Below are 25,781 nucleotides of genomic sequence, written 5' to 3' on the forward strand. Positions count from 1 at the left end.
ATGGCATCTTAGTATCAGTGACCAGTGCCTTTTTTCTTAACTAACACCCTACTAAAATAACAAAGACGCAGGATAAGATGAGAGCTCACCACGAGGTGGGAAACCAAGGCTGACAGACAAACCTATGACGCCAGAAGCTTGGAGAAATTTCCATGAGCTGTGAGGCTAAAGAAGCTGGACTAAGCAAACAAGGGCTAGCCTACCCCGTTTGCCTGACACAGAGTCACACCCGCGTGGTGAACAGGGCAGGGAGGCAGGGAGGCAGCCTGGCAGGGACACGCTAATTCCTGACATGACCAGAGAAGTATCACCTCTTCAACTTCTACATGCAGTTGGAGATCACAACTCCCAGAAAAAATATAGACAACAGGAGTCTGACAGTGGCACACCGTATCTTGAAAAGTGACCCCAAAAGTAGAGCTCTGAGGGTATGGAAATAGGATGAGTCTGGCAGCGGTGCATGCTGGGGCCGTTTTAGCGTGTCGGAGAACCAGGTAGCCAAAAGAGCCAAAAGCAGGTCACCCAGCTCAGTAGAGTATGGGAGATGCGATGCCTACAGCCCACCGGGAACTGAGTAAGTAGTGTGCCTGAACCTGACCTCAAGCTATAGCTCTGAGAAGGGATTAACCGGGGACCAGTGACCACAGAGCGAAAGATGACCAGGCACACTGTGCGGACAGATCCTTCACTGCTATATTCAGAGTAAGAGTATATAGTTGGTAATGATTTATTGTAGAAAATAAAGATTTTAGAAAAGCTCTATTATGGAAAACATTAGTTCTATGAACAGAAGTGAATAAAGCCAAAAGTAGACAAAAAGGACAATGGGATGTGGAAAAGGGAAAAGAAGATGAAAAGCAACTGTACAACTGCTTAGGGTTAATAGGTTTGATGTCAAGATCTGGGTTTGAATTCTGGCTCTTCCATCTGTTAGAGAGTGGCGTCCCTAGTCCATTTGAGCTGCTATAGCAAAATACCACAGGCTGGTTAGCTTACAAACAGCAGAACAGTTCTCACGGTTCTAGAGGTGGGAAGTGCAAGATCAAGACCAGCATGGTTGCCTTTTGGTGAGGACCTCTTCCTGGTTCATAGCCAATGCCTTCCTGCTGTGTCCTCATATGGAAGGGGGGTGCTAGGCATTCTCTCTGGGGTCTCTTATAAAAGTACCTCATTCATGAGGGCTCCACCCTCAGACGTAGCATCTCCTAGAGGCCCCACCTTCTAACACCTCGTATTGGATGTCAGCATTCCAACATGTGAATTTGGGGTGACCAAAAACATCCAGACCATAGCAGTGGTCTTGGGGAAATCACGTAACCTCTTTAATTTTGATTTCTTTGTTCATAAAATGGGGATAAAGAAACCTATTTCACAAAGTTACGTTGAGCTTTAACGCCTACGGCATGACCAGTGAAGAGAAAGTACAGGCAGAGCACGAACACTGGGCCTGGGCATGGAGTGGATATTTCTTAAACAGCAGCCATTTTTATCACCAACGACCTCAGGAGAAAAGAGACCTCACTGAGACAAACACAGGAACTAAACGCAAAGTCAACACTAACCTACATCAGAGACGTTGAAGAGCAGGATTAAAACTGCAAAACATCTAACTGGTAATATAGAGGTGCTCCAGAAGGCCGAGAAAAAGGACAAAAAGCTGAAAAGTTTGAGAGAAATGCTGAGTCAGTGATTCAACGCGCTAATTAAAGATATTTTTGAGAAATAAATCAGGCAGAACAAAAGCAATAAACTAAAATATGAACAAGGCAAACTTCCTGGAGTGAAAAATAATCTCGGCAGGCAGATCAAAGGGCTCACTGCATTTCAGGCAAAATTAATTTTAAAATATCTTAAAGACCCACACCTAGATATAATTCAGCAAAACATCTAAACTATGGAGATAATTAAAAGAAAAAAGCCTTAGAAAATGTTTCAGGGACCAGCTTAACCAGAAAGATCTTTCAAACAATCTGTAAACTGTTCCAGAGCATAGGAAAAAAAATGGAAAAACCATCCAAACTATTTTCTTTATCCTCACCCAAGGACATGCTCGTTGATTTTAGAGAGAGGAGAAGGGAGGGAGAGACCAGGAATGTCGATGTGAGGGAAAAACGTCGATTGGTAGCCTCTTGTATGTGTCCCCAAGGACCACACCTGCCACCTAGGCATGTACCGTGACTGGGAATTGAACCCACAAACTTTTGGTGTATGGGACAATGCTCCAAACCACCTGAGCCACACGGGTGAGGGCCCGAACTGGTGTATTATGTGAGGATAACCAAACAACAAAACCCAACAGAGAGAAAAAAGCCACCAACCCTACTTTTCATTTCTGAATTAATACCAAAATCCTAAATAAATCTCTAGCAAATTGAATTCAGCAGAATAATAAAAATGCATATACATGATCAAGTTGGATTTAGCCCAACAAGCAAAGATGGTCCAAGATTAATATATCTATTAATAAATCATAGTGTCAGAATATGAGACAACCTTTTTATAAGGTAATCCCCATTTTCCTAGTAAAAAGCACCCCAAACCATTTTTGCTGACTTGACTAAATATAATACAGATGTTTATGAAATAGTGAAACATCTATTTAATAGTTATATGTACATATTTGAAATCCGATAATAAAGATCTTACACCATAGCTTTCCCCCCCCTTTCACACATCACAAAAGAATTTTATCCACCTCTTCCCATGCCTGCTTCACACCAGTACCTGCTGGCACAGGCGCCACCATGAGACGTTTCGGTTTCCCAGAGCGGCCGTCCTCACTTCTGTCTGAGCTCCTCTGGGCTGTGTGTGACCCACGCGCGCGAGCCCACCTTTGCTCCAGGAAATCAGTTACCTCTAAATTGCGTCACTGCTGTCTGTGCGACACAGACTTGTTTGGTAAACTCATCACTTCCAATTCTTATGATTGTGAGGTCACTTCCCAGGAATACTTACTAACTCAGTATTAAATTTCTTGGCCTCTTTTTAAAAAATTTTATTTATCTTTAGATAAATAAAGGGAAGGGGAGAGGGAGAGATATCAATGTATGGTTGCCTCTTGTGTGTCCCCTGCTGGGAACTGGTCTGCAACCCAGGCATGTGCCCTGATTGGGAATCGAACCATGGTTGTTTGGTTCCCAGACCCACACTCAATCAACTGAACTACACCAGCCAGGGCTCTTGGCCTCTTTTTTATTGATTTTTTTAGTGAGTAATCTCCATAAACTCTCAATACCAACACTGATCAATGTGCTTTTACCAGGCTGTTCAAAACAAAGCCGAGTGAGAACGACTCTCCGAATACGAGAGATCCTGTAAGGACTTGTGTATAAGATGTCTCCCTCTTCTCTGAATAGTAAGTCCAGGGGAAAAAAACAAATGTTATCTTATAGCAACCCCCTTCACCACAGGGCGCATTTGGAAAACTAGAATGTGTGCACAGCACTACAGCAGCCCCACGAGGCTGCTCAGAGCGGCCCCCGGCCTGCCTGCCAGGCTCCTGGACAGCTCGGCACTGCAGCACACCGTGGAGAGAGCTCTGCTATACCATGAGGTCTGTTCAGAGCACCCAGGTCATCACTGAGGTGACCTTCAGGGGCAGGAGACTCCAGTGGAGCCAGAAAGGGTGATGCCTGGCTCTGCCTGGCTGCGTGACCTTCAGCAAGTTAACTCGGCCTCTGTGTACTTCGGTTCTCACATCTTGAAAAGAACTGCCGGGAGGATTAATTGAACTAATTCATGTAGAGCACTCAGAACTATGTCCTGCTCGTAGTGAGCACACAATACGTGCTAGATTCAAGAACCATGCCTGATTAAACGCAAAACAACCCCCTGAGTGGACTAACCAGATTAATTCCTCCACATGCCATTTCACACCTTTTACACAGTCACTTTCCAGTAAAACACACCAGATCACAAACCTCGACCCTATCGTATAGTTCCCTGTTAAATTTTCAGGTTTTGGCCAAGCAACACTAGAGATCTGAGAAAGCCTCCTTCATGAAAGGCAGACCAAAGCAGAGATACAAGCAACATTAGAAGGAAGAAAGACAATGCTGGGAGTAACAGCAAACTTAAAAATACAGGTATGTATACACACACACATACACATACACACACAATGACTAAGAGCACAGGCTCTGGAGAAATACATCGTTACATCCATTAAGTGAAAACAAAACTTCCCAAAAAAAGAATTATTGAAAAACAAGAAGGAATTTTTGATAATTAAAAACAATTGTAGTTGCAATTAATTCAATAGAATAGTTACAAAACAATAATAAGGAAACTCCCCAAGTAGAAGCAAAATCTTAAAAAATCGGAGAGTAAAAAAATGACAAAACTAGAGGATTAATCCAACATCCAAAGAACAGGTGTTTTGTAACAGCAGACTAGGAGAAAGGTGGGATGGAGGGCCAAACAATTCTGAAATAAATAATACGAGAAAATTTCCCATGAAAAAGGGTCTGCAATTTCAGATAGAAAGTGCTGAGTATTCAACATAATGAACAAACCAAGATGACACCCAAAGCACACTGTCAGGCAATTACAGAAAACTGTCAAATGCGGGGAGTGGGGTGGGGATCACGTATACAACAGATTAGAAGTCAGAATGACATCACCAAAATAAAAACGATTTTCATAAAATTTCTTCTTTTTTCCCCTACAATCAACACGGAATACTTTGACTGTCATAAAACTTTAATATTAAAAAATCCATACTTGGAGACACCAACCTAGATTTAAATGGCTACATTTCTTATCTGTCTTCACAATGTTACAATCTGCCTCTTTGCACTGATACAGAGACCCCCCGCCCCGCCGGGGTCAGCAACAGTCCTATTGATAGAGCCTGGTCGTTCACATTGCTGAGAACAAGCCAGTTCGAGGATACACTGCCCGGATGCCCTGCATACGAATGATGCCCACTCATACTTTCTCAGAAAGCACTTGTTTTCAAGCATACTCCTCAAACATTCTGATATTTGAAGAAAGGGGGGGGAAGCCCATAATTCTTTTTCTTTAGACACATCTTTGTCTGCATTATGATCGTATCTCCACTCCTGCAGTTAGCATCTATTTTAATAAGGAACTGCTAAGTGCTCCAATCTGTCTTCATTCCATTTATCGAACACTATGTCCTAAGCTTTGTCAAGGGATGATTTTCTTATTGACAGGCTTACCTGTAGAGAAGATGAACACTGTGTTGTTCCAGAGCCCACGGCTTTTTAAGGCTGTGGTGACATTTCCCACTGCTTCATCCATAAGGGACACCATCCCTGCATAGTGATGCCTGTTCTTGTCTTGGATGAAGTCATAAGGTCTCAGATATTCCTCGGGGACCTGGAGGGGCTCGTGGACAGACTGCAGAGCGAGGTAGAGAAACAGAGGCTGGAAAGAGAGTGTGTGCAAATCAGTCAAGAGGGCGTGGAAACATAAAATATATAAAGGTCCACATTTATCAGTTAACCAGAGTAGTATCAAGATAACCCACAAAATGGGTTAAAATACTTGTAAATCATATACCTGATAAGGGACTTGGATCAAGAACATTTAAAGAACTCTTACAACTCCATAATAAAGGACAATTAGCCCAATTACAAAATGGGAAAAGAATCTGACTATACATTTTTCCAAAGAAGATATGCAAATGGCCAAAGCACATGAAAAGATGCTCGAGATCATTAGTCATTAAGGAAGTTTGAATCAAAACCATTCTGAGATACTACTTCACACCTTCTAGGAGGTCAGAATACAAAAGCCGGAAAATAGTAAGTGTGGGTGAGGATGCAGGTAAAATGGTGCCGCCAGTTTAAGAAACGGTTTGGCAGTTCCTGAAATCGGTAAGCAGGGAGTTACCACATGGCCCAGCATTTCAGTTCCTGGAAAATGAAAGCTTACAGCCACACAAAAACTTGTACATGGATGCTCATAGCAACATTATTCATTATAGTCAAAAAGTAAAAACAACCCGAATGTCCACCAGTTCATAATAGGTAAACAAAATGGTGTGTTTGCGGTAATATACAATGGGAAAAATATTACCAGCCATAAGTAAGGATTGAAGTACTAACATACGTACAATATAAATGAACCTTGAAAACCTCCTGCTAATAAGTAAAAGCAGCCAGTCACAATAGACCACATACAGTATGATTCCATTTATATAAAGTGTCCAGAGAGGCAAATAACTGTGGATACAGAGCACAGATCAGGGGTTGCCTAGAGCTGCAGGGAACTGGGGAGCAGGATGGGCACAAAGTTTCCTTTTGTGGTGATGAGACTGTTTTAAACTTAGACTGTGAAAGTTGTTTAACTCTGAAGTTATTATTGAATTGTATACTTCAAGGGGTATTGAATTTTGGGGTATGGAAATTATGCCTTAATAAAGATGTTAAAGATGTAACAAAAGACACAAGATAAAAGATTAAAAATAAAAGCCTGAATTCTAAAATAGCCAAGAAGGCTCTGATCCAAACAAGTAATTATAATATCAACCATAACAACTGTATATTCGATGTCTATGTGCTAGATACCATAAAGTTCACATACTCCATTCCATTTCATTAAATACTCAAAACCACTCTGTGTTACATTCATTTTACGGATAAGGTAACTGAGGCTTAGAAAGGTTACATGACTTGCCCAAGTTCATCCTAAATGCAGAGCGATTTCCTGGTGGAAACCCCACTACTATAGCGTGGCTATGTCAACAGGCGCTTTAACTTTTTGCTTTATCTGGAAAATAGGTGCACACCTTTTAGGAGAGGGTTAGAGGCTCTTGATGTTTTTATGAGAAAACAAGTGAATACCATGCTTTGTTAGTTTTGATCTAGGACCACACGTAAGGCCAATTTAATTCCTGGAAACCAAGGAGTGTGACACATTGTTCTGTGCCGCCTCCACCCTTCACAGCATCCAGCGCGAGTGGTACTCCAGGTCGGCCTCTCCCTTTAACGAACCTTTCTGAGGGCACTGTCTTCTTCGTGCTTCTACAGCATTTGGTAATGAGTTGAAATGCCTCAAAAGCCAACTACTTCAATCCAAGAATAAATATGTAATTCTGTTCAGGTATTTAAATCTTATAAATGGATGAGAAAAAGAAAGCAGACTGGGGATGGGTGTCTCATATTTCATTCTCCATTGTTCATAAATTGTTTGGAATTATCTATACTATATCCCTGTGATAGAGTGTGGAGCACACACATATAGAACTCAGAGACACCCAAAAGGTTCTTTGTAGTTCAGATCTTAGGCAGTTAGAAACACTTCTCCCCCCAAATCAAAATGCTAAATAGAAATAGCTGTTGAATATCAAAGTCATGTCTTTAAAACCTATTTAACTAAAGACCTAGGTGATGGGATGAAAACCATGACAATGTAGAACCTGTGCCTCATCCGTACATTATTTCTGTGGGAAAACATTCCAAGTTCCAGCCACAAAGGCCAAAATCAAAAGCCCTGACGCTATGTTAGCTCTGCCTCTGCTCCCCCCTCCACATTCACTTCCTGCTCCAGCCATGAGTCAGTCACATGGAAACCCCTGTGTTCCTCCAGACCCTGGCGCAGGGAGTCCCCTTGGGCGCTCCGTCCATCCAGGTGGTGAGGAGGAACACTGGGCTGAGATGTTGGGAGGGGAAAGGATGCGGAGCGGCTTCAGTGACCCGCCCGGCAATGAGGGCCTGTGGTGGGAGCCACCCTCTGGCTCTTCAGCCCTAGACTAAGCCATCCCTGGCCACCAGTCAAGGTCTAGAGAGGATTAAAAATTGGAAAGCTACAACAATTTGTTCCCCACACGAAGTTTTAAAAATCAGAAAACATCACCCAAAAAATCTGTTTTGTTTTGTCTTGTTTTAATTTTCTCAAAACATCAGAACTTCTGACAACCCCATACCCACACCCCACCTGGAAATAAACAGCTGGAGTATGAGAATCAGAGACCTCTCAAAGCTCTCCACTTTTCTGGTCTCCCGATGGGGCCATCTGAGTGGCTTTCCTTACTTAGGGGGGCGGCCCGACCCTTTCAAACATGAGAGCTTGTGCCTCTGGTCCGCACTTTCTACAGTGGGCAGGGGTGGAGGAATGAGGAGGGAACCTCACTGCTTAAAAAGATGTGCTCATCCGGGTCATTACTGGCAACACAGCAACCCACGTGGTGGGTGAAGGACAGAAAGGGGCAAGTGATTCCTAGAGGCAATGACCGTGGAGAGCAGGGAAGAGTTCTTACAACCATGCCAGGGAAATACAGGATGATTCTGGGACCATCACTAGAGGGCCTTACCCACATTCAGTATAGAAATTATTCTAATCACTTCGTTAAATAGAACAAAAATTTTCCTGAAAATCTTTCCAATAATTATTCCTTAGTGGCTAAGGGCATGGTTGTCACTTCTGAGGGGTTAAAATGATGAAACTACAGCAACTGCCCCCCTTCCCAGGGTCAGGCTTCTGAGAAGGAGCATGACCGAGAGGAAGAAGTGGAAACCACCCCTGTGGACGCGGCCCAGCCTGTCTCGTGACTGTCCCAGGCCATCACAGGCTTTGCATGACTGCTGAGCAGACCCTAATCACTTACCCTATTTAGGAATAGGGGAACACTACCTGAATAGCTAAATAAAGTATTCCTTGAACAAAGCAACTCCTCTTTCTTCCTGTTTCATCAGCAGTAACCCAAGCTCACTTCCTGTAGGGTAAATAGCCTTACCTGACCCAGCATGGCTTTGGTCCCCAGGAGGCAGAATGATGTATAGTATAGCAGCCCATTTAAGGAGGTCAGGACCATTGCAACACAGTTTAGAGTATTTCCATTCAGTATGGTAAGAATAAAGTTTTAGAATTCACTAGGTGAATTTTATTCATGAAGCAACTCATTGCCCAACAGTGCTAAATGTGAGGCATTTCTATACTGTTTTTAAATTTAAAAAATTTTAATAGAGTACTGTTCTTAGTACTACATGGTGGCCCAGTGGAAAAACAATTAACTAGGGCTCTGAGGGTCTCCAACCACAACCAGGACCCCACCTACAGCCACCAGTCGTGGGGCCCACCCAGTGGATGTGCCTCTGCTGGCCCAAACCAAGCAGCCACCATCCTGGGGATGAGTTATTATTTCACTGTCTATGGACTTGAGGCCGAACCCCATCATGCCTTGGCTTTTAGAGACCTGAGGGTACTTCTGACCTTGCTGACATTCGGACTCGAAACACTGAAGTCCTGGACCCAACCTGAACTTCACTGATCTTCGGGTTTACGCTGCACCCTGATCTCTCCCTTGTTCTTTGCTGGGTCCAGGCCCCTGCCCTGACCAACCCAGTCACAGCTGTCCCCTTCACACCAACCCTAACTGCACCCTTCCAGGTTTCTTAGGACTAGACAGGTGAATCCTAGATGTGAATCATAACCAAATGTTTAAATATTACATAAAAAGTATGACATTATTACTTAAAAGTTATTAGCACGTTAATAAGATGCTAGGGGTTCGTTTCCTTTCCTTATGTCTATTATTGTACTCTAAATATCCTTGCCATGCTAAGAAACTATCTCAGTGAGGAAGAAAGTCTTATTTTCATTTCTTTAGGATATTTTCCTCACTTAAAGAATTAATTTTAAAAAGCATATGCTATGTTTTTAAATTGTTATTCTATCTTTGACTTCCAAATTAAGACATTCCTTTCTGAATTGTATGAGGGAAAGTAAGACTCTACCACAAGACATTTGCATTTGCTTTAAGAAGCTTCTAGTAGATCAGATGTGTGAGAAAATACTTATTTTTATTCTGCAAAGTGTTGGGGGGCGCTATTTTTACCAAAAGGTATTTTAAGAATATGTCACTTCCACACTGTAGTGTTAGTACCAAGGGAATTATCCTGTAGAGAAAGAGAGAGGGCACTGCCTCCCCACACATGGGCGCTGGTTATCAGCAGACTCTCCCGGTCTAGCACCAACCACATTCCTGTTGCAAAATAGCTCCATATGCCTTTTCCCCTCAAGTGCTCTTTAAAATAGGGATAACTTTTAACTTAGCTGGTGGATTCGTGCGAATTTCTTTAATGATTTCCATCCTAGGACAAGTTGCCTATGTTACAGTGTATACATACAACACTTCAGAAATTAGCGCAGAATAAGATTCAGAGTGGGGGGGAGTAGAAGAGGGTAAAGGGGGGATAAATGGTGATGGAAGGAGACTTGACTTGGGGTGGTGAACACACAATACAGTGTACAGATGACGTATTAGAGAACTGAACATCTGAAACCTGTATCGTTTTTTTAACCAAGTCACTCCAATAAATTCAATCTAAAAAAAAGACCCCTTCCCCCCCGAAACAAAGACTCAACATTGGGTTAAAATGGTAAGAGCAGCTTCTGGAACTGGGGCGCCACACTGCTGCACTGAGAACTGAAATGTAAACATCTGCACTCCCTATTGTAAACCAACTCTCTGGGGTATCACCTGGCTATACTGACTACCTCATTCAATTATGTCTATGCTTGAAACTTCACTCTGAGGATGCTGGGGATGCTGGGTACTGCTTCAGAATACTTCAGACACTGTAGGGAAATGACCACCCTCTCATCTGGCAATTTCCACGTTACCTCAGCAGCACCAAACACTGGTAACCCTAGTTTGGGTGACTTGTGAGCCCCAGGGCCTACAATTTCCCTCAGTTCCGGTGCTTGCCACACCATACCAGTGAAGGCAGCCCACCCACGAAGAACTATTTCACCCCAGCTGCTTCCTCTAATCCACTTAATGTTAGGGGGCACTGTGAGAGAACACTCTATTGTTCCTTAATGGGAACTAATTTTTATTGTAGGCATATTATAGTTACAGGGTTACATTGTGAACCTTTAAGAAAGGCCATTGGCTTCTGCTTTCAATCTGTGTTTGAGGGGAGTCAATACTGGCTGCACATCACACTCGCTGGTGGGAGGTGGGGGTGGAAGGGTAATTAAATACCAACCACAGGGTCCCACCCCAGACCCATAAATCACAGCTTTTGGAACTGGTATTTCTTTTGGAACAGACTTTCCAGATAACCCCATCCACTGTCAGGATGACTCATACATGGGGCCTAATGACCTCTGGTCTCGGACAGTAACCGTGAGTCGGGAGTGCACTCAGCTCCAGAGTCAAACAGTGTGGGTTTAAAATGCGATTCTGAGTCTCAATAGCTCTGTAACCTTGAACAAGTTACTACTTAACTTCACTAGGCCAGTTTGCGTATCCGTAAAATGGTACCTACCTCAAAAAACAGGATAGAACCATAGGTCTGTTAAGACCTTATCTTGTCTTTTGGGTTTTTAACTGCATCATAAAATACCAAGTATACAGAAAGAAACTGAAATTTTAAGTCTACTACCTAGAAGTTACCCTAGAAGTTACCTTTCCAAGTGTATTTGAATATTGGTGTAGCTCTAGATTTAAAACCTGTGTATGTTGACATATTTGAGAGAATGGCCCAATTTCCTCCATGTTCCACAGCAACAGGCATAACAGCCAAGGCGTCAGCATGTAAGAGGGCTGAAAAGCTACAAGGGGGGCAAAGTTGAGGACGGACACAGGGAAGACTCCCAGCCCTGGGTCGGAGGTAGCAAAGACAGCCACAAAGAAACCACATCACACACACAGTCAGTGGCCAGGTGCCATGTTTACCCAGGACATAAACTGGAATCCAAACTGGGATCTGCATTGAGGACCTTCAGTAATTGTCATGGAAGCCAAGTGCAGGAAATGAGAACCAGCACATTCCGTAATTTGCTAGGTCAAGGTCCTGTTGAAGGACTAACTCTGTGCGTATGCTAATGCAGCTCTTAGTAGAACCATATTTTGAGCCTGGTATCTGTCAACACAAATATCTGACCCAATTTTAAAGACATTTATATGCTAAATCCAGAGAATTCTGCTTAAACTCTAGCTCATGAGGTTAACTCTAGGTTAAGAAAAAAAACCCAATATCTAAGATCATTCAAACTCTTCTATTATTACCCAGGGATGAGTCAAAAGATGTCAGTGTATGACATACATAGTGACTCCAGGTTAGTAAACGTGAAAAACAGGCTCATCAGTATGCCATGCCCATGGACTGGCATTAGGACTAACATTCTTAGGACATCTGTTTTCCCCAAGACATCCATTCTTCCCTAGGTCTATAGGAAGCTAAATCCAAGCAGACGTTAGTTTTTGCAGAAACTGACCAGCTGACTTTAAAATTAGGGGATGCAAAATGTCCAGAAGAGCTAGCATTACCTTACAGGTGAGGCAGGAGCACAAAGTCAGAGGGCTTGCCCTGCACCTGAACTTTATGGATCTCTCAATAGAAAGTGTGCCATAATAAAACCGTGACTCAATCTATCATTTAAAAAATGCCAATTTACTAATTACTTATAGTACATGCATATATTACACCAAATAATACAACTATATTTCCACTAAAACACTAGAGACACAGTTTTTCTTGAAGTGTAATCTAGGGACCACTTCAATCAGCACCGCCCTTGAGGAGTTTCTTTAAAATGCTGACATGCGGATTCCCCTCAGACAGGAGAGATGGAGGTGGGCTCCAGGGATTTCTATGTTTAACAAGCTTCCCATACTGACCCTGGTATACTCTAAAAATTTTACTTAATCTATATTGTGTGTTTTTCCACTTCCATTTAGTCCCCTTATACTCCCTCCCCCCCAGCAATCACCACGCTGTTGCCCATGTCCAAAGCTATCCCTCTAGAGTGTACTGGATTTTCCCCTGGATGGCAGTGGCCTCTTCCTACGCTCATTTAAACAGATGCTCTCTTCACACACTGTTGATATCAATAAAGAAGACCTACCTTCTCTGGTGGATGGTTAGCTATGAGGTCTGTAGCTCTTTGAGTAAAAATGTTTGTTGAATACATCTTTTCATATCCTGTTGCAACTTCCTCGCCATCTCGAAAATCAAGAGCACATCGTGTGACATTTAGAGCGTTGATAAATGTGCAGCGCTCGTGGGAATAGTAATCTTCACTGCCTAGGAGATAGCCTGCAACGAGAATGGGAGGTGAGAGCAGTCAGCATGGCATAAAACTTGTTAAACAAACTCATGTTTCAGCATTTAATTGCCTAATGCAATTGATTACCCATGACAAGGCTAATCAGATGACAAGGTTAATCAGAGCACCACTTCTTAATGTCTCTATATTTGCTAGCAGATGCCATTGAAGTGTTATTGTTAAAAAAAAAAAATCAAATCCACTCCTCACCTCAGTCTTCAGCACATAAGCTCTGGGACAGAACTCTCAAAGTGTGTGATTTCAAGTAAATACATTTTTTAAAAACCAGGGTTCAAATTTAGTAAAACTGATACATCTTAATCTTAAAGCTAAAATGGCATGTGGTTAATGTGATTTGTTACAAGTTTTTATTCTGAGGTGATTACATAAATGAATGCAGGAATCAAACCCTGTTTATATTGACCTTGGGAGACTGCCTTCAAGGTTATTTACGGAAGTGCTTCTAGGAAGAGTCATCTTTAGTCAGATGCTGACACCCACTGGTGAAAGATACAAACCTTTCCAGACAGACGATTTCTAGGCATAACAGAACCAAATGATCAAACTAACACGCAACACAAAGATTAGATTTTTCTGCCTAGGGTGATCTCAATTTCACCCCAAATTTAAATGGAATTAACTGCCTATTCCACAATTTAGACCTAACCATGGTAGGAAATGGGTTTTCTCAACAAACAGTTGTTTCTGCAAATGTTACATATTTTCCTAAAATATTAAAATAAGCTGTGCTGCATATTATATAATTCTATGTATATGAAATGTCCAGAACAGGCAAATCTACTTGAGACAAAAAGTAGGTTAGTAGTTGCCCAGGGCTGGCAAATAGGGAGTGACTGCTAAGGGGGCGGGGTTTCTGTTGGGGCGTGACGGCAATGCCCTACAATTGTGATGAGGCGGCACAACCCTGTGAGTGCATTAAAATCACTGAGTTGTCCACTTTCATTGCATGAATGGTATGGCATGTGATTACACCTTGATAAAGCTATTAAAAAGAAACAAGCTGTGCTGGGCTCTGAGCTATCTCCTGACAAACTCTACTTATTAACCTTAAAATGAGGATGATAAAACTGGCCCAGCCCTTCCCCCAGTTTGAATGTCCTATACTCACAATGAAAAGCGTTACACAGTTTACACAATAAATCAATTCACTTTTAATTAATTTCTCCCTTTTCCAAGATTCACTGAATTCAAAGTTCTTAAGACCAATGAATACCTTGGTCTTAAGATAACATTTTAAATGGTAATTTTTCTCCTACGTATATAACAGAAAGGGAAATCCAATGTGTTTGCTAACTGATATGCACTAAAGAAAGAAATGTATCCACAAAAATAATGTCAGCTCTTACATAGGTACTTCGAAGGGTCATGACACGGGAGTTCCATTTGGGGATTTTACTAAAGACTGGGTATTAGGGCCTGAGAAAATCACATCTGGTTAGTTATCTGTATATCTAAACTGTTTTTTTATCATTTAGGAGAAAATATGCAAAGGATATACCTAATTGAAAGAGGTATGAACTACAAATACTAAAAAGAGATTACAGACGGGAGGATTCCAGAAACAGCACTCTTTATTCACACACTCTACCACACTGATACCAAGTATCCACCTGATTGTCACACAGAGTGTTTCTCATAGCAGTGATTCATGAATGTGGACTTCCACGCTGAGCCTAAAGAAAATGGCACCCTAAAGAAAATTGCGGAAAAATGAGAAGATACTTTTTGAACAGCTAAATCTCTGACTGCTCTATTTAACAGCATTATTGAGCTATAATTCACATACCATACAAGTCTCCCGTTTAGAGTGTACAATTTAATCATTGTAGTGTATTCAAAGAGGTCTGCAAGCAGCCCCACAATCATCTGCCTGCTTTTTAACAGAACATCCAAGGCCTAACAGTGACAGCAGCTGCATGTCACTGCACCTTCCTTATGTGCAAGTCTCTGCTCTGTGTGAAGGCGAGGTATCTGTCTGTTCATCTAAGCCCTGGTCAGGCTTCATAATATTCATGAAAGGACAGCATTTCTATGTCCTGTCCAATTGAATTTTTAAATATACCAGGTCTGTCCAGGAGGTATCCAGCCATGTGACATAAAAAATAGGAGGTATTTATTGAAGAAAATACAAGAAACATTGTACATGGGACAATGACGTTTCAGTCCCCTTCAAAGTAGACACCTTGGGACCTCACACAGTTCTCCCAATTGCCATCGGCTGCCCAGTCATATTTTCCTGAATCTCGTTGATGGTCTGAAATCTCTTCCCTTTCAAAGGTGATTTTAGTTTTGGGAAAAGCCAGAAGTTGCAGGGCACCAAGTCTGGGGTATAGGGGAGCTGAATCACCTGGGTGATTTGATATTTCACCAAAAAACTCTGCATGAGACGTGATGCACGAGCAGGCATGTTGTCATGATGAAGCGGCCCGTCACCAGTTACCCACCGCTCGGCCTTCTGAATCATCTGAGTAGTTTCTGTGGAGGAATGTTCAAACTTAAAGCAAAAGCTGATGCAAATTTGTTGCTCTACTCGCTCAGTCATTTTGAATGTGACAGCCACACAGTACACATGCTCACTCAGTAGCATCTGCCACCCCACTGACTAGAACAATGAAGTCATCATTGATCACACATGCACGTTCCAGTGCACTCTCCTTGGCTGCCAGGTTACTTCGATGATGTGCAAATGGTTCTTGTCACATTAATAATGGCTGAAAATTTTCCAGACAGATCTCATATAACTTGGCTTTTAGTACAAAATTTTCAAATAAATATCCATAGTTTTTCCTCTTCCATACTATAGGTACCAACCTATATTTTAGCAAAGACCTCATTTCAAAGGATGTACGTACTTTTTTCTTTTAGAATTTCCAAAAATAACAGTGGTCTTACATCCAAGCCTGATTTTTAGTAGCTATGTAAGGATACACAGGATATATTCAGGGTGATCAAGAGAGGCCCTGGCTGGGTAGCTCAGTTGGTTAGAATGTCGTCCTGATACACCAAGGTTATGGGTTCAATCCCAGTCAGGAGACATAGGGGGAAAAAACCAATGAATGCATAAAGTGGAACAACAAATCCATGCTTCTCTCTTGTTCTTTAAAATCAACAAATAAAAAAATTTAAAGAGAGAGAAAGCCATGATTGATTAGTGAAGTCTACCAGAGAACCTGGATGGAGCAGGGCACACCAGGTCTCATGTCTGATGTCCTCGCATCTCAACTTGAACCCTGGATCCAACGAGTGCTACACAGCTATGTGCTCTGCCTGCAGGGTCTGGGCCCCGTGGAATCACTTTCACTGAGACGCACTTTGGCGCTCTGGCTCTGGCTTGAATAAAAGAAAATGTCTCAAGGAACATCTGTAAGAAAACCATAATTTTATTACTAAAATGATGTCTTTCAGGATACTCTCCACCCTACCTTCTCCCAAAGGAGGAATTTTTCTCAGGTCTAAGAGCCAGAAAATGCTTTACTCTTCCTGAACATCTGGTTTCCATCTATCTTATAAATAATGTGACTCCTATAGACTGACCCTTTTTTTCTTTTGTTTTGGACACAAAAAAATCTCAAGTCTCAGAGCTGAGTGTGAAGCCCGCCTACAGCTATGCAGTGGGTTTTTAAATTTGGTGTCAAGCAACCCTTCCATCTTTTTTCTAGTCATCTTCCTTTTTAAATTGCATTTATTTGTAAATGTTTTATGCTGAATATGTATTCCTTTTTGAATATGGCAAGTTGAAAATTAAGATATAACAAGGGAGGTAGGTAGCAAAATAGTGAGACAGAAAGTGCAACATGAAAAAGAACTTATAAAGATATATAGCCGCTGTCAAAACAAATAGGTTGTTAATTAAGATACAGCTCATAACAGGCTTACGGAAGGCACATTTTAAAACAGACGTGAGGCCCATCCGCTGTGGCCACCACTGGGGAGCAGCTGCTGTGGCTCTCTGCTACCCCATGGCCTGGGCCCCAACAAGGGCCACAAAGTGACACAGAACGTGAGCAAGCCAAGGCACAGCCACTGCCGCCAGGCACCTCACAAGCATGCCAAGTTCATGTGGGACATGATCCAAGAGGTGTGTGGCTTTGTCCCCTATAAGCAGCGCACCATGGAGCCACTCAAGGTCCCTAAGGACAAGAGGGCTCTGAAATTCATCAAGAAAAGGGTGGGGACGCACATCCAGGCCGAGAGGAAGAAAGAGGAGCTGAGCAATGTCCTTGCAGCCATGAGGAAGGCAGCAGCCGAGAAGGACTGAGCCCCATGTTCTCTGCGTAATAAAACCTGCTCAGAAAAAATAACATAACATAACATAAAACAAATGTTAGGTTTTACGTTAGCTTCTACAGGGCTATCAAGTCCATAAAACACTTATAATTTTTTATTATCCTTCATATTACCTTTTGTACTTTCCCTCTTATTTCATTTCTTAGATATATCTTCCCCAATCTAGTGATTTCAAAAATAGATCTCAGAGAAGGGGAGAAAAATGCCAATGGAAAGGAGTCTTCTCTACCATCTTTACACAAAGACAAAACAAAACTTTGGAGCATAGCTCATGGAGAGACAGAAACATTCCACACCTTTGTGAAGGAAATATTCTTGTATTGAGTAGAATTATTTTCACAACTCATTCTCTATCCCCTTTTGGTAACAAGGCCCTTCAAGAGCACAATGGTCTCAGAGGTAAGCATACACATCTCCCAAAGGCCCCACGGCGGCGTGTAGCCCCTGGCAAAGGTAACTGCTTCCTGCGGGGTCCTGACCACCACAAGCCCTGCTTATGGAGGCGGCGTCGGACAGTGGCCCCATGGTGCTGCTGACTCACTCTGTGTTACACTATCTCATTTGATGACACTTGAGTGTGTTTTACGAGACGGCTGCCATCAATCTGAGTTGTTAAAGGAACACGTGCATTTCCATTACCAAAGTAGGTATCAAATCCTCGGCGGGTTGGAAGGCATTCTTTCCGGTACATGCCCAGGTGCCATTTTCCGACCATGTGGGTGGTGTAGCCTGCCTCTTTCAGGAGCTGGGGCAGGAGTTTCTCATCCAGAGGAACGCAGTTGGGCTGACAGGCCCAGATTATTTCATGCTGTAAACCTGTGCGGATCTTAAAAAGATAAACATAAAATTACAAATTATGATGTTGAAACATACGGAATGAGCAGATAAAGTAGCAGCCCAATTTATTGGACATATGGGTAGTTCAGGAATGTTTAACTCTATTCCTGTACTGGCTTAAGGCTATTTTTGAAAGGCACTTTACTCACTTATTCAAATAAGTTTGTGGACATAAACAGGATTTGGAAAAAAAAGAATTAAAGCACTCTAACAGACATCAGATATCACCAAGAAATATTTACTAAGACGCTATGTTAGAAGCCCTTAACTTAAGTTTCCATTTCCTGCTTCAAAAAAGTATCATCATAAGAGGTGTGGATGTATCAAGAGAAAAGTATCCCAATTTCTGTGCACATGAGAAGTCAGTGTTTGAGTAAAAGGAGCTGCTACAGAAACATATAAATTTCTAAAGCTGAATCAAAAAGAAACAGAGAATCTGAACAAACCAATTACAACCAATGAAATCAAAGCAATACTCAAAAAACTCCAACAAAGTCAGGGACCAGATAGTTTCCCAGGCGAATTGTACTAAACACTCACAGAACACTTAACACCCATCTCAAACTATTCCAAAAAACTCAGGAGGAGAATAGACTCCCAAGCTCATTTTAGGAAGCCAAAGTCATCCTAATGCTAAAACCAGATAAAGACATGACAAAGAAGGAAAATTATAGGCCAATATCACTGATGAACATAGATGCAAACATCCTCAACAAAATACTAGCAAACCAAATTCAGCTATACATTAAAAAAATCATACACCACAATCAAGTGGGATTTATCCCTGGGATGCAATGTTGGTACAATATCTGCAAATCAATTAACATAATATATCACATAAACAAAATGAAGGATAAAAATTATATAGTTCTATCAATACACATAGAAAAAGCATTTGACAAAAATCCAGTACCCATTTACAAAATCTCTCAGCAAAGTGGGAATAGAGGGAACATACCTCAACATGATAAAGGCCACATATGACAAACCCACAGCTAACATGATAATCAACAGGGAAAAACTAAGCGTTTTCATGAAAACCAGAAACAAGACAAGAATGTCCATTTTTACCACTTTTATTCAACATAGTACTGGAATTTGTATCCACAGCGATCAAACAAGTAGAAGGAAAAAAAGCATCCAAATTGAAAAGGAGGAAATAAAACTGTCATTATTTGAAGATGACATGATACTATAGCGAGAACTACTAGAATTGATAAATGAATTCAGTAAAGTAGCAAGATACAAAATAAATATTCAGAAATCAGTTGCACTTTAATAAATCAATAATGAACTATTAGAAAGGGAAACTAACAAAGATAATCCCATTTACAATTGTATAAAAATAATAAAATACCTAGGAATAAATTTAACTAAGGAGATAAAAGACCTGTACTAAAAATAATTATAAGACACTGAAGAAAAAAACTGAAGAAGATATAAATACATCAAAGCATGTACCATGCACATGAATGGGAAGAACTAACGTCACTGGAATGTCGATACTACCCAAAGCAATCTATAGATGCAACTCAATTCCTACCAAAATACCAAGTGTATTTCCCAGAATTAGAACAAATAATCCAAAAATTTATATGAAACCATAAAGGACTCCAAATAGCCAGAGCAATCTTCAGAAAGAACAAAGTTGGAGGTATCACACTACCTGACCGAAAACTATACTACAAGGCTGTAATAATCAGAACAGTATGGCTCTGGCATAAAAAGAAAGACAGATCAATGTAACAGAATAAAGAGCTTAGAAATAAACCAACACCAATTAATGTTTGACAAATGAGGCAAGAATATAAAAAGGGGTAAATACAGTCTATTCAATAAATAGTGTTGAGAAAATGGGGAAGATACATGAAAAAGAATGAAACTAGACCAACTTCTTACATCACATACAAAAATAAACTCAAAATGGATTAAAGACAAATGTAAGACTCAAACCATAAAACTTCTAGAAAAAAACATAGGCAGTAAAATCTTTGACATTTCACTTAACAATATTTTTTCTAATATATTTGAGCAAGGGAAACAAAAGAAAAAATAAACAAATGGGACTACATCAAATTAAAAAGCTTTTGCCACAGCAAAGGAAACCATCAACAAAATGAAAAGACAACCTACTGAAGGGAAGAATATATTCACCGATGATACATTTGATAAGGAGTGAATAGCCAGAATTTATGAAAAACTCATACAACTCAACACCAAAAAAACAAACAATCCAATTTAAAAATGGGCTGAGGACTTGTACAGACATTTCTCCAAAAAGGACATTCGGATGGCCAACAGACATATGAAAAGATGCTCAATGTCACTAATCATCAGAAAAATGCAAATTAAAACCACAATGAGATATCACCTCACATCTGCCATCAATAAATCAACAAACAGCAAGCACTGACGATGTGGAGAAGAGGGAATCCTTGTGCACTGTTGGTGGGAATGCAGCCTGGTGCAGCCACTACAGAACACAGTATGGAGATTCCTCAAAAAATTAAAAATGGGGAGACTTCTGGCCAACATGGAGGCATAGGTAGATACACTGTGCCTCCTCACACAACCAAAATGATGACAACAACAAATTTTAAAAGAAAAAACAGCCAGAACTGACAGAAATTTAAACTGTATGGAAGCCTGACAACCAAGGAGTTAAAGAAGAAACACTCATCCAGACCAACAGGAGGGGTGGACATGGGCAGCTGGGACAGAGAAGACTTATGGGAAGGCAGCAGCTGGAGCACCAGGTGAGGTGGCAGCTGGTGGACCTGGCAGTCCCACATCTGCATACAGATAAACCAGGAGGAACAACTGGGGAGTGAGACAGACCTTAAAACCCAGGGTTCCAGCTTGGGAAAATAAAGACTCAAACCTCTGATTGAAAACACCTGTGGGGGTTGAGGCAGCAGAAGAAACTCCAAGCCACACAGGAGAGTTTGTTGGAGAGACACACAGGGTCCTAGAACGTACACAAACCCACCCACACAGGAATCAGCACCAGAAGGGCTCACTTTGCTTGTGGGTAGCAGAGAAAGTGACCGAAAGCTGGCAGAGAGCTAAGCAAGCAGCATTGATCCCTCTCAGACCCTTCCCCCACATATAGTGCCACCACCCAGCCACATAGGTTGCCCCACCCCTTACTATGTAACAGGCACCCGAGACAAAAAAAAAAAATAGCCAAAATAAAAGAACAGATAAAACTTCAGAAAAAAATACAACTAAGCAATGAAGCGATAGCCAACCTATCAGATGCAGAGTTCAAAACACTGGTAATCAGGATGCTCACAGAAATGGCTGAGTGTGGTTGCAAAATAAAGGAAAGAATGAAGGCTATGCAAAGTGAATTTAAGGAAAATGCACAGGGAACCAACAGTGAAGGGAAGGCAACTGGGACTCACATCGACAGTTTGGAGCAGATGAAAGAAATAAACATTCACTTGGAACAGAATGAAGAAACAAGAATTCAAAAAAGTGAGGAGAGGCTTAGGAACCTCCAGGACATCTTTCGATGTTCCAACATCTAAATCATAGGGATGCCAGAAGGAGAAGAGGAAGAACAAGAAATGGAAAACTTATTTGAAAAAATAATGAAGGAGAACTTCCCTAATTTGGCAAAGGAAATAGACTTCCAGGAAGTCTACGAAGCCCAGAGAGTCCCAAAGAAGTTGGACCCAAGGAGGAACACAGCAAGACGCATCATAATTATATTACCCAAGATGAAAGATAAGGAGAGAATCCTGGAAGCAGCAAGAGATAAAAAGACAGTTACCTATAAAGGAGTTCCCATAAGACCATCTGCTGATTTCCCCAAAGAAACCTTGCAGGCAAGAAGGGGCTAGAAAGAAGTATTCAAGCCATGAAAGGCAAGGACCTACATCCAAGATGACTAACCAGCAAAGCTATTATTTAGAATGGAAGGGCAGATAAAGTGCTTCCCAGATAAGGTCAAGTTAAAGGAGTTCATCATCACCAAGGCTGTATTATATGAAATATTAAAGGGATTTATCTAAAAAAAAAGATAAAAACTATGAACATTAAAATGACAACAAACTCACAACTATCAACAACTGAACCTAAAAAAAACCCAAAACCAACTAAGCAAATAACTAAAACAGGAACAGAATCAGAGAAATGGATATCACATGGAGGGTTATCAGTGGGGAGGGGGGAGGGGAATGGGGGAAAGTGGGGAAAAAGTACAGGGAATAAGAAGAAAAAATGGTAGGTACAAAATAGACAGGGGGAGGTTAAGGATAGTATGGGAAATGGAGAAGCCAAAGAACTTATATGTACGACCCATGGACACGAACTAAGGTGGATGGGAAGATGGGTAGGAGGGGAATGCAGGGCGGAGGGGAATGAAGGGAAAAAATGGGACACCTATAACAGCATAATCAATAAAATATATTTTAAAAAATAAAAAATGAAACTGCCTTATGACCCAGTGATTTCAGTTATTGGTATGCTCTATATCCAAAGAAACCGGGAACACTAATTTGAAAGAACACCATGTTCACTACAGCACTATTTACAACGGCCAAGGCAGGAAAGCAGCGCACGTGCCTCTCAATGGACGAGTGGGTAAAAAAGTGGTGGCACACGTACACAATGGAACATTACTCAACCATGAAAAGAATGAGATCTTACTGCATGAAAACATGAGTGGACCCAGAGGGAATTATGCTGAGTGAAAGAAGCCGGTCAGAAAAGAAAAATGCCATATGATCTCACTTACATATGGAATCTGAAGGACAAAATAAACATACAAAACTGAAGCAGACTCAGATACTGAGAACAGGATGATGGCTGCCACAGGGAAGAGGGGTTGGGAGACAGGGTGAAAGAGAGGTGAAGGGATTCAGAAGTAGGGACTGACAGTTAGAGAAGAGTCACAGGGGTTAGAAGTACAGCACAGGGAATACAGGCAATAATGTTGTAATAACTGTGCATGGTGCCAGGGGAAAGTGGAAATACTGGGGGGGGGGAACACTTTGTAAAGTATGTGATTGTCTAACCACTATGCTGTGCACCTGAAACTAATGCAAAATAATAATGAATATAATGCGTAATTTTTTAAAAAAGGAATAAAGACAAATTTGATATTTTAAAAAAGGAACTTAGCTTCTATAATCTTTCAAGATTTGGTGAGTTTTTAAAGGGTTATTCAATAGTACAATGAAAATGATTATCTGCATTTCTTATTCAACTTTACATAAACCATTAATTTCCAAACACAGTGACCAACTTTTCCTTAAAAAAGAAAACGACCCTCCGCCCCACAGGTTGGGAATGGCTCACACAGGTATGTCCAGGGTGCAAGGACTACACAACAGCTAGCCTTTAAGATATGATCACTTGTTGAATCTTGTTATAATATTAAATTAGAATATACAAAATTATATAAATAGGCTATAAAATAACTCTCCTTTTTCCAGCAGCGTATTTGTGTGAGGCCAGATATTCTTCATCAACTTTTAACCAAACAATATATAACAGATTGAATGCAGAAGCAGATGGAACAATCTAGCTGTCTTCTATGAATAGAAGACAAGTACAGAAATATGAACGATGTCACTGTTCTCATGTAATTCTTTTGTTTTGGAAAATAATCTTTCTTAAGGTATTTATGTTAACACATAAATTTCTGATACAGTAAATTTTGGAAGGTAAAACTCGTATAAACATAAGCTCTTTGGGGTCCTCAATAATTTCCAAGCACATGCATTGGTCCTAAAATCTCAAACTGAAAAGGCTGAGAACTGATGCTACAATGGCTGACAGTGAGCACTGCTATGAGGATGATAAGGTGGGAGGGGGAGATCAGAGGCTATTCTTAAGACTGAATGTCAAAAGAAAGCTCTCTGACGAGGAGATACTTGAACAGTATTCTGCACAGAAAGCAAGCCTTCCAAAAATCTCAGGCAAGGGCGATACAGGTATAAGAAATAAAAAAATACAAAGGCTTAGACACCTGACCTTGCCTCACAAGTTCAAAGGCCAGTGAAGTTAGTGTGGTCCTTATCACAGCTCCTGTGCTGATGGCTGCCACTGCACCCCCCTGCTGGGCACAAAGGAGGGGCTTCCCTCCTTGTCTGCCCAGCCTCTCCCCTCCCTAAAATTTCACAGCTCCTCCCCTTGCCCTGGCTTAGTCAGGGAGATGTTCTTCTTTGTATGCATTTGGGGCTGAGGTCTCGTGTTCAGCTCTGTCTGCACTGGGTGCCAGCTGTCCCTAGCACTGGGTGCTCCTGACTCTCCAGAACAGAGGGACTCTGGGGACATTGAAGGTTGACAGAGCCAGTTTTCAACCAGGCCTGTGACTCTTTGGCTTCTCCATCAGCTGTCAGGTGAGTAGCAAGCAACTACCAATAAAAAAAACTTTTTTAATGTGATCGCAAATGATTTGCTTGCTTTTATTAAAGCTGACCAGCATAAAGCTCATCCTGGTTCTATCACCAAGCACATACTGAACACACAGCAGTTGCCATGGTAATAACTGTAAGCAGAGTTATCAACAACATATAACAACCTCTTGCCTATATCTCAACATGCTTTCCCAAGGAGCCAGGTGGCATCATAGAGGACATGCACATGAGACCAGGCCTGCCCCAGGAGTGCGTTGTGGTGCACATGAACTTCAGATACGCATACGGACTACTGCATTCTGGCATCTCTGCTCTTCTCACACTCAATGCTGACCTCTCCCACCAGACACACGCACACCTCTTTGTCTTGATTTGTTTCCAATACATGGCAATAAACAGATATAACATAGAGACAAGCAAAAACAAAAAAAAAAAACCTTTTCAAACTCACAGTCTTTTTTCTTTTAATTTATTATAAGCTACTTACTACTAATAGCATTCCTATGAGAATTCTTATGAGCTCTGATGACATTGTCATGAACCTCATTTTTCTTGGTGTCTTTCCAGAGCTAGAAGTGCTATTGCTCGACTTCACAATATCTTGCCACGCCCTCCTGAAAGAACCTGTGGCATATCTTAAATGTTAAGGCAAAGTGGGTTTATTTTGACAGCGATGGCTACGTTTGCTATCTTGGTTGTGGTGGTAGTTTCAAAGGTATATACGAATCAAAATTTGTCCTATTGTACGCTTTAAATATGTGCAGCTTAATCATACCTCAAAATGCCATTTAGAAATAAAAAAGAGTTTAAGTCTTCTAGCGAGGCTTTATGCCTCTCCTGGAAGTCACTGGGCACCGACTTCTACTGGGAATGTGCCAGATGCCTCCTACTTGCCTTCCAAATCCATCCTCTGCTTCCGTCCTCTCCACCCTGGGAAGCTGACCTGTGGAGACCAAATCAAAACACTCCCTCCCCCCTGGCTTGGCACTGGGTCCAGCCACTGGGGAGGCCAGGAAGTCGGAGGGAAGAGAGACGAGTGGCCGCCTCAGGCTGTCAGGCTGTCCCTGCTGCAGGCCATTCGGAAGGCAGCCGTCTCTCCGGGACTCTCTCTGTAGGTCCTGGTAAGTTCCCTGGCCTCTCCTTCCTTCTGGTCCAGGGCTGGTAACAGCTCCACTATCCCTCGGGTTCCCTAACATATTCACACCTTTTATATAGTCCCTGTGTGAACAAAACCTCTGT

General features: G+C 41.5%; 2 protein-coding genes across 6 annotated transcripts in view; one reads left to right on the forward strand and one right to left on the reverse strand.

Moving 5' to 3' along the window:
- The window catches only part of ARSB (arylsulfatase B), a 138,489-nt gene that overhangs the window by 101,452 nt on the left and 11,256 nt on the right, over positions 1-25,781 (reverse strand). For all 5 annotated transcript variants that reach the window (XM_053664434.1, XM_037143695.2, XM_053664432.1 and 2 more), the window contains exons 2-4: positions 17,974-18,160; positions 12,826-13,016; positions 5,184-5,391 (exon numbers count right to left, since the gene is read on the reverse strand). In XM_053664434.1, the coding sequence (XP_053520409.1) occupies positions 5,184-5,391; positions 12,826-13,016; positions 17,974-18,160 (586 nt within the window). The remainder of the gene's footprint in view (positions 1-5,183; positions 5,392-12,825; positions 13,017-17,973; positions 18,161-25,781) is intronic.
- On the forward strand, positions 16,654-17,305 carry LOC119048168 (60S ribosomal protein L36-like). The gene is made up of 2 exons (XM_037143729.2): positions 16,654-16,658; positions 16,945-17,305. The coding sequence occupies exons 1-2, from the start codon at positions 16,654-16,656 to the stop codon at positions 17,303-17,305; spliced, it is 366 nt and encodes a 121-aa protein (XP_036999624.2).

The sequence above is a fragment of the Artibeus jamaicensis genome, unplaced genomic scaffold, assembly GCF_021234435.1.
Source record: "Artibeus jamaicensis isolate MK-2021 breed Jamaican fruit bat unplaced genomic scaffold, CSHL_Jam_final contig_373, whole genome shotgun sequence".
NCBI classification, from domain to species: domain Eukaryota; kingdom Metazoa; phylum Chordata; class Mammalia; order Chiroptera; family Phyllostomidae; genus Artibeus; species Artibeus jamaicensis.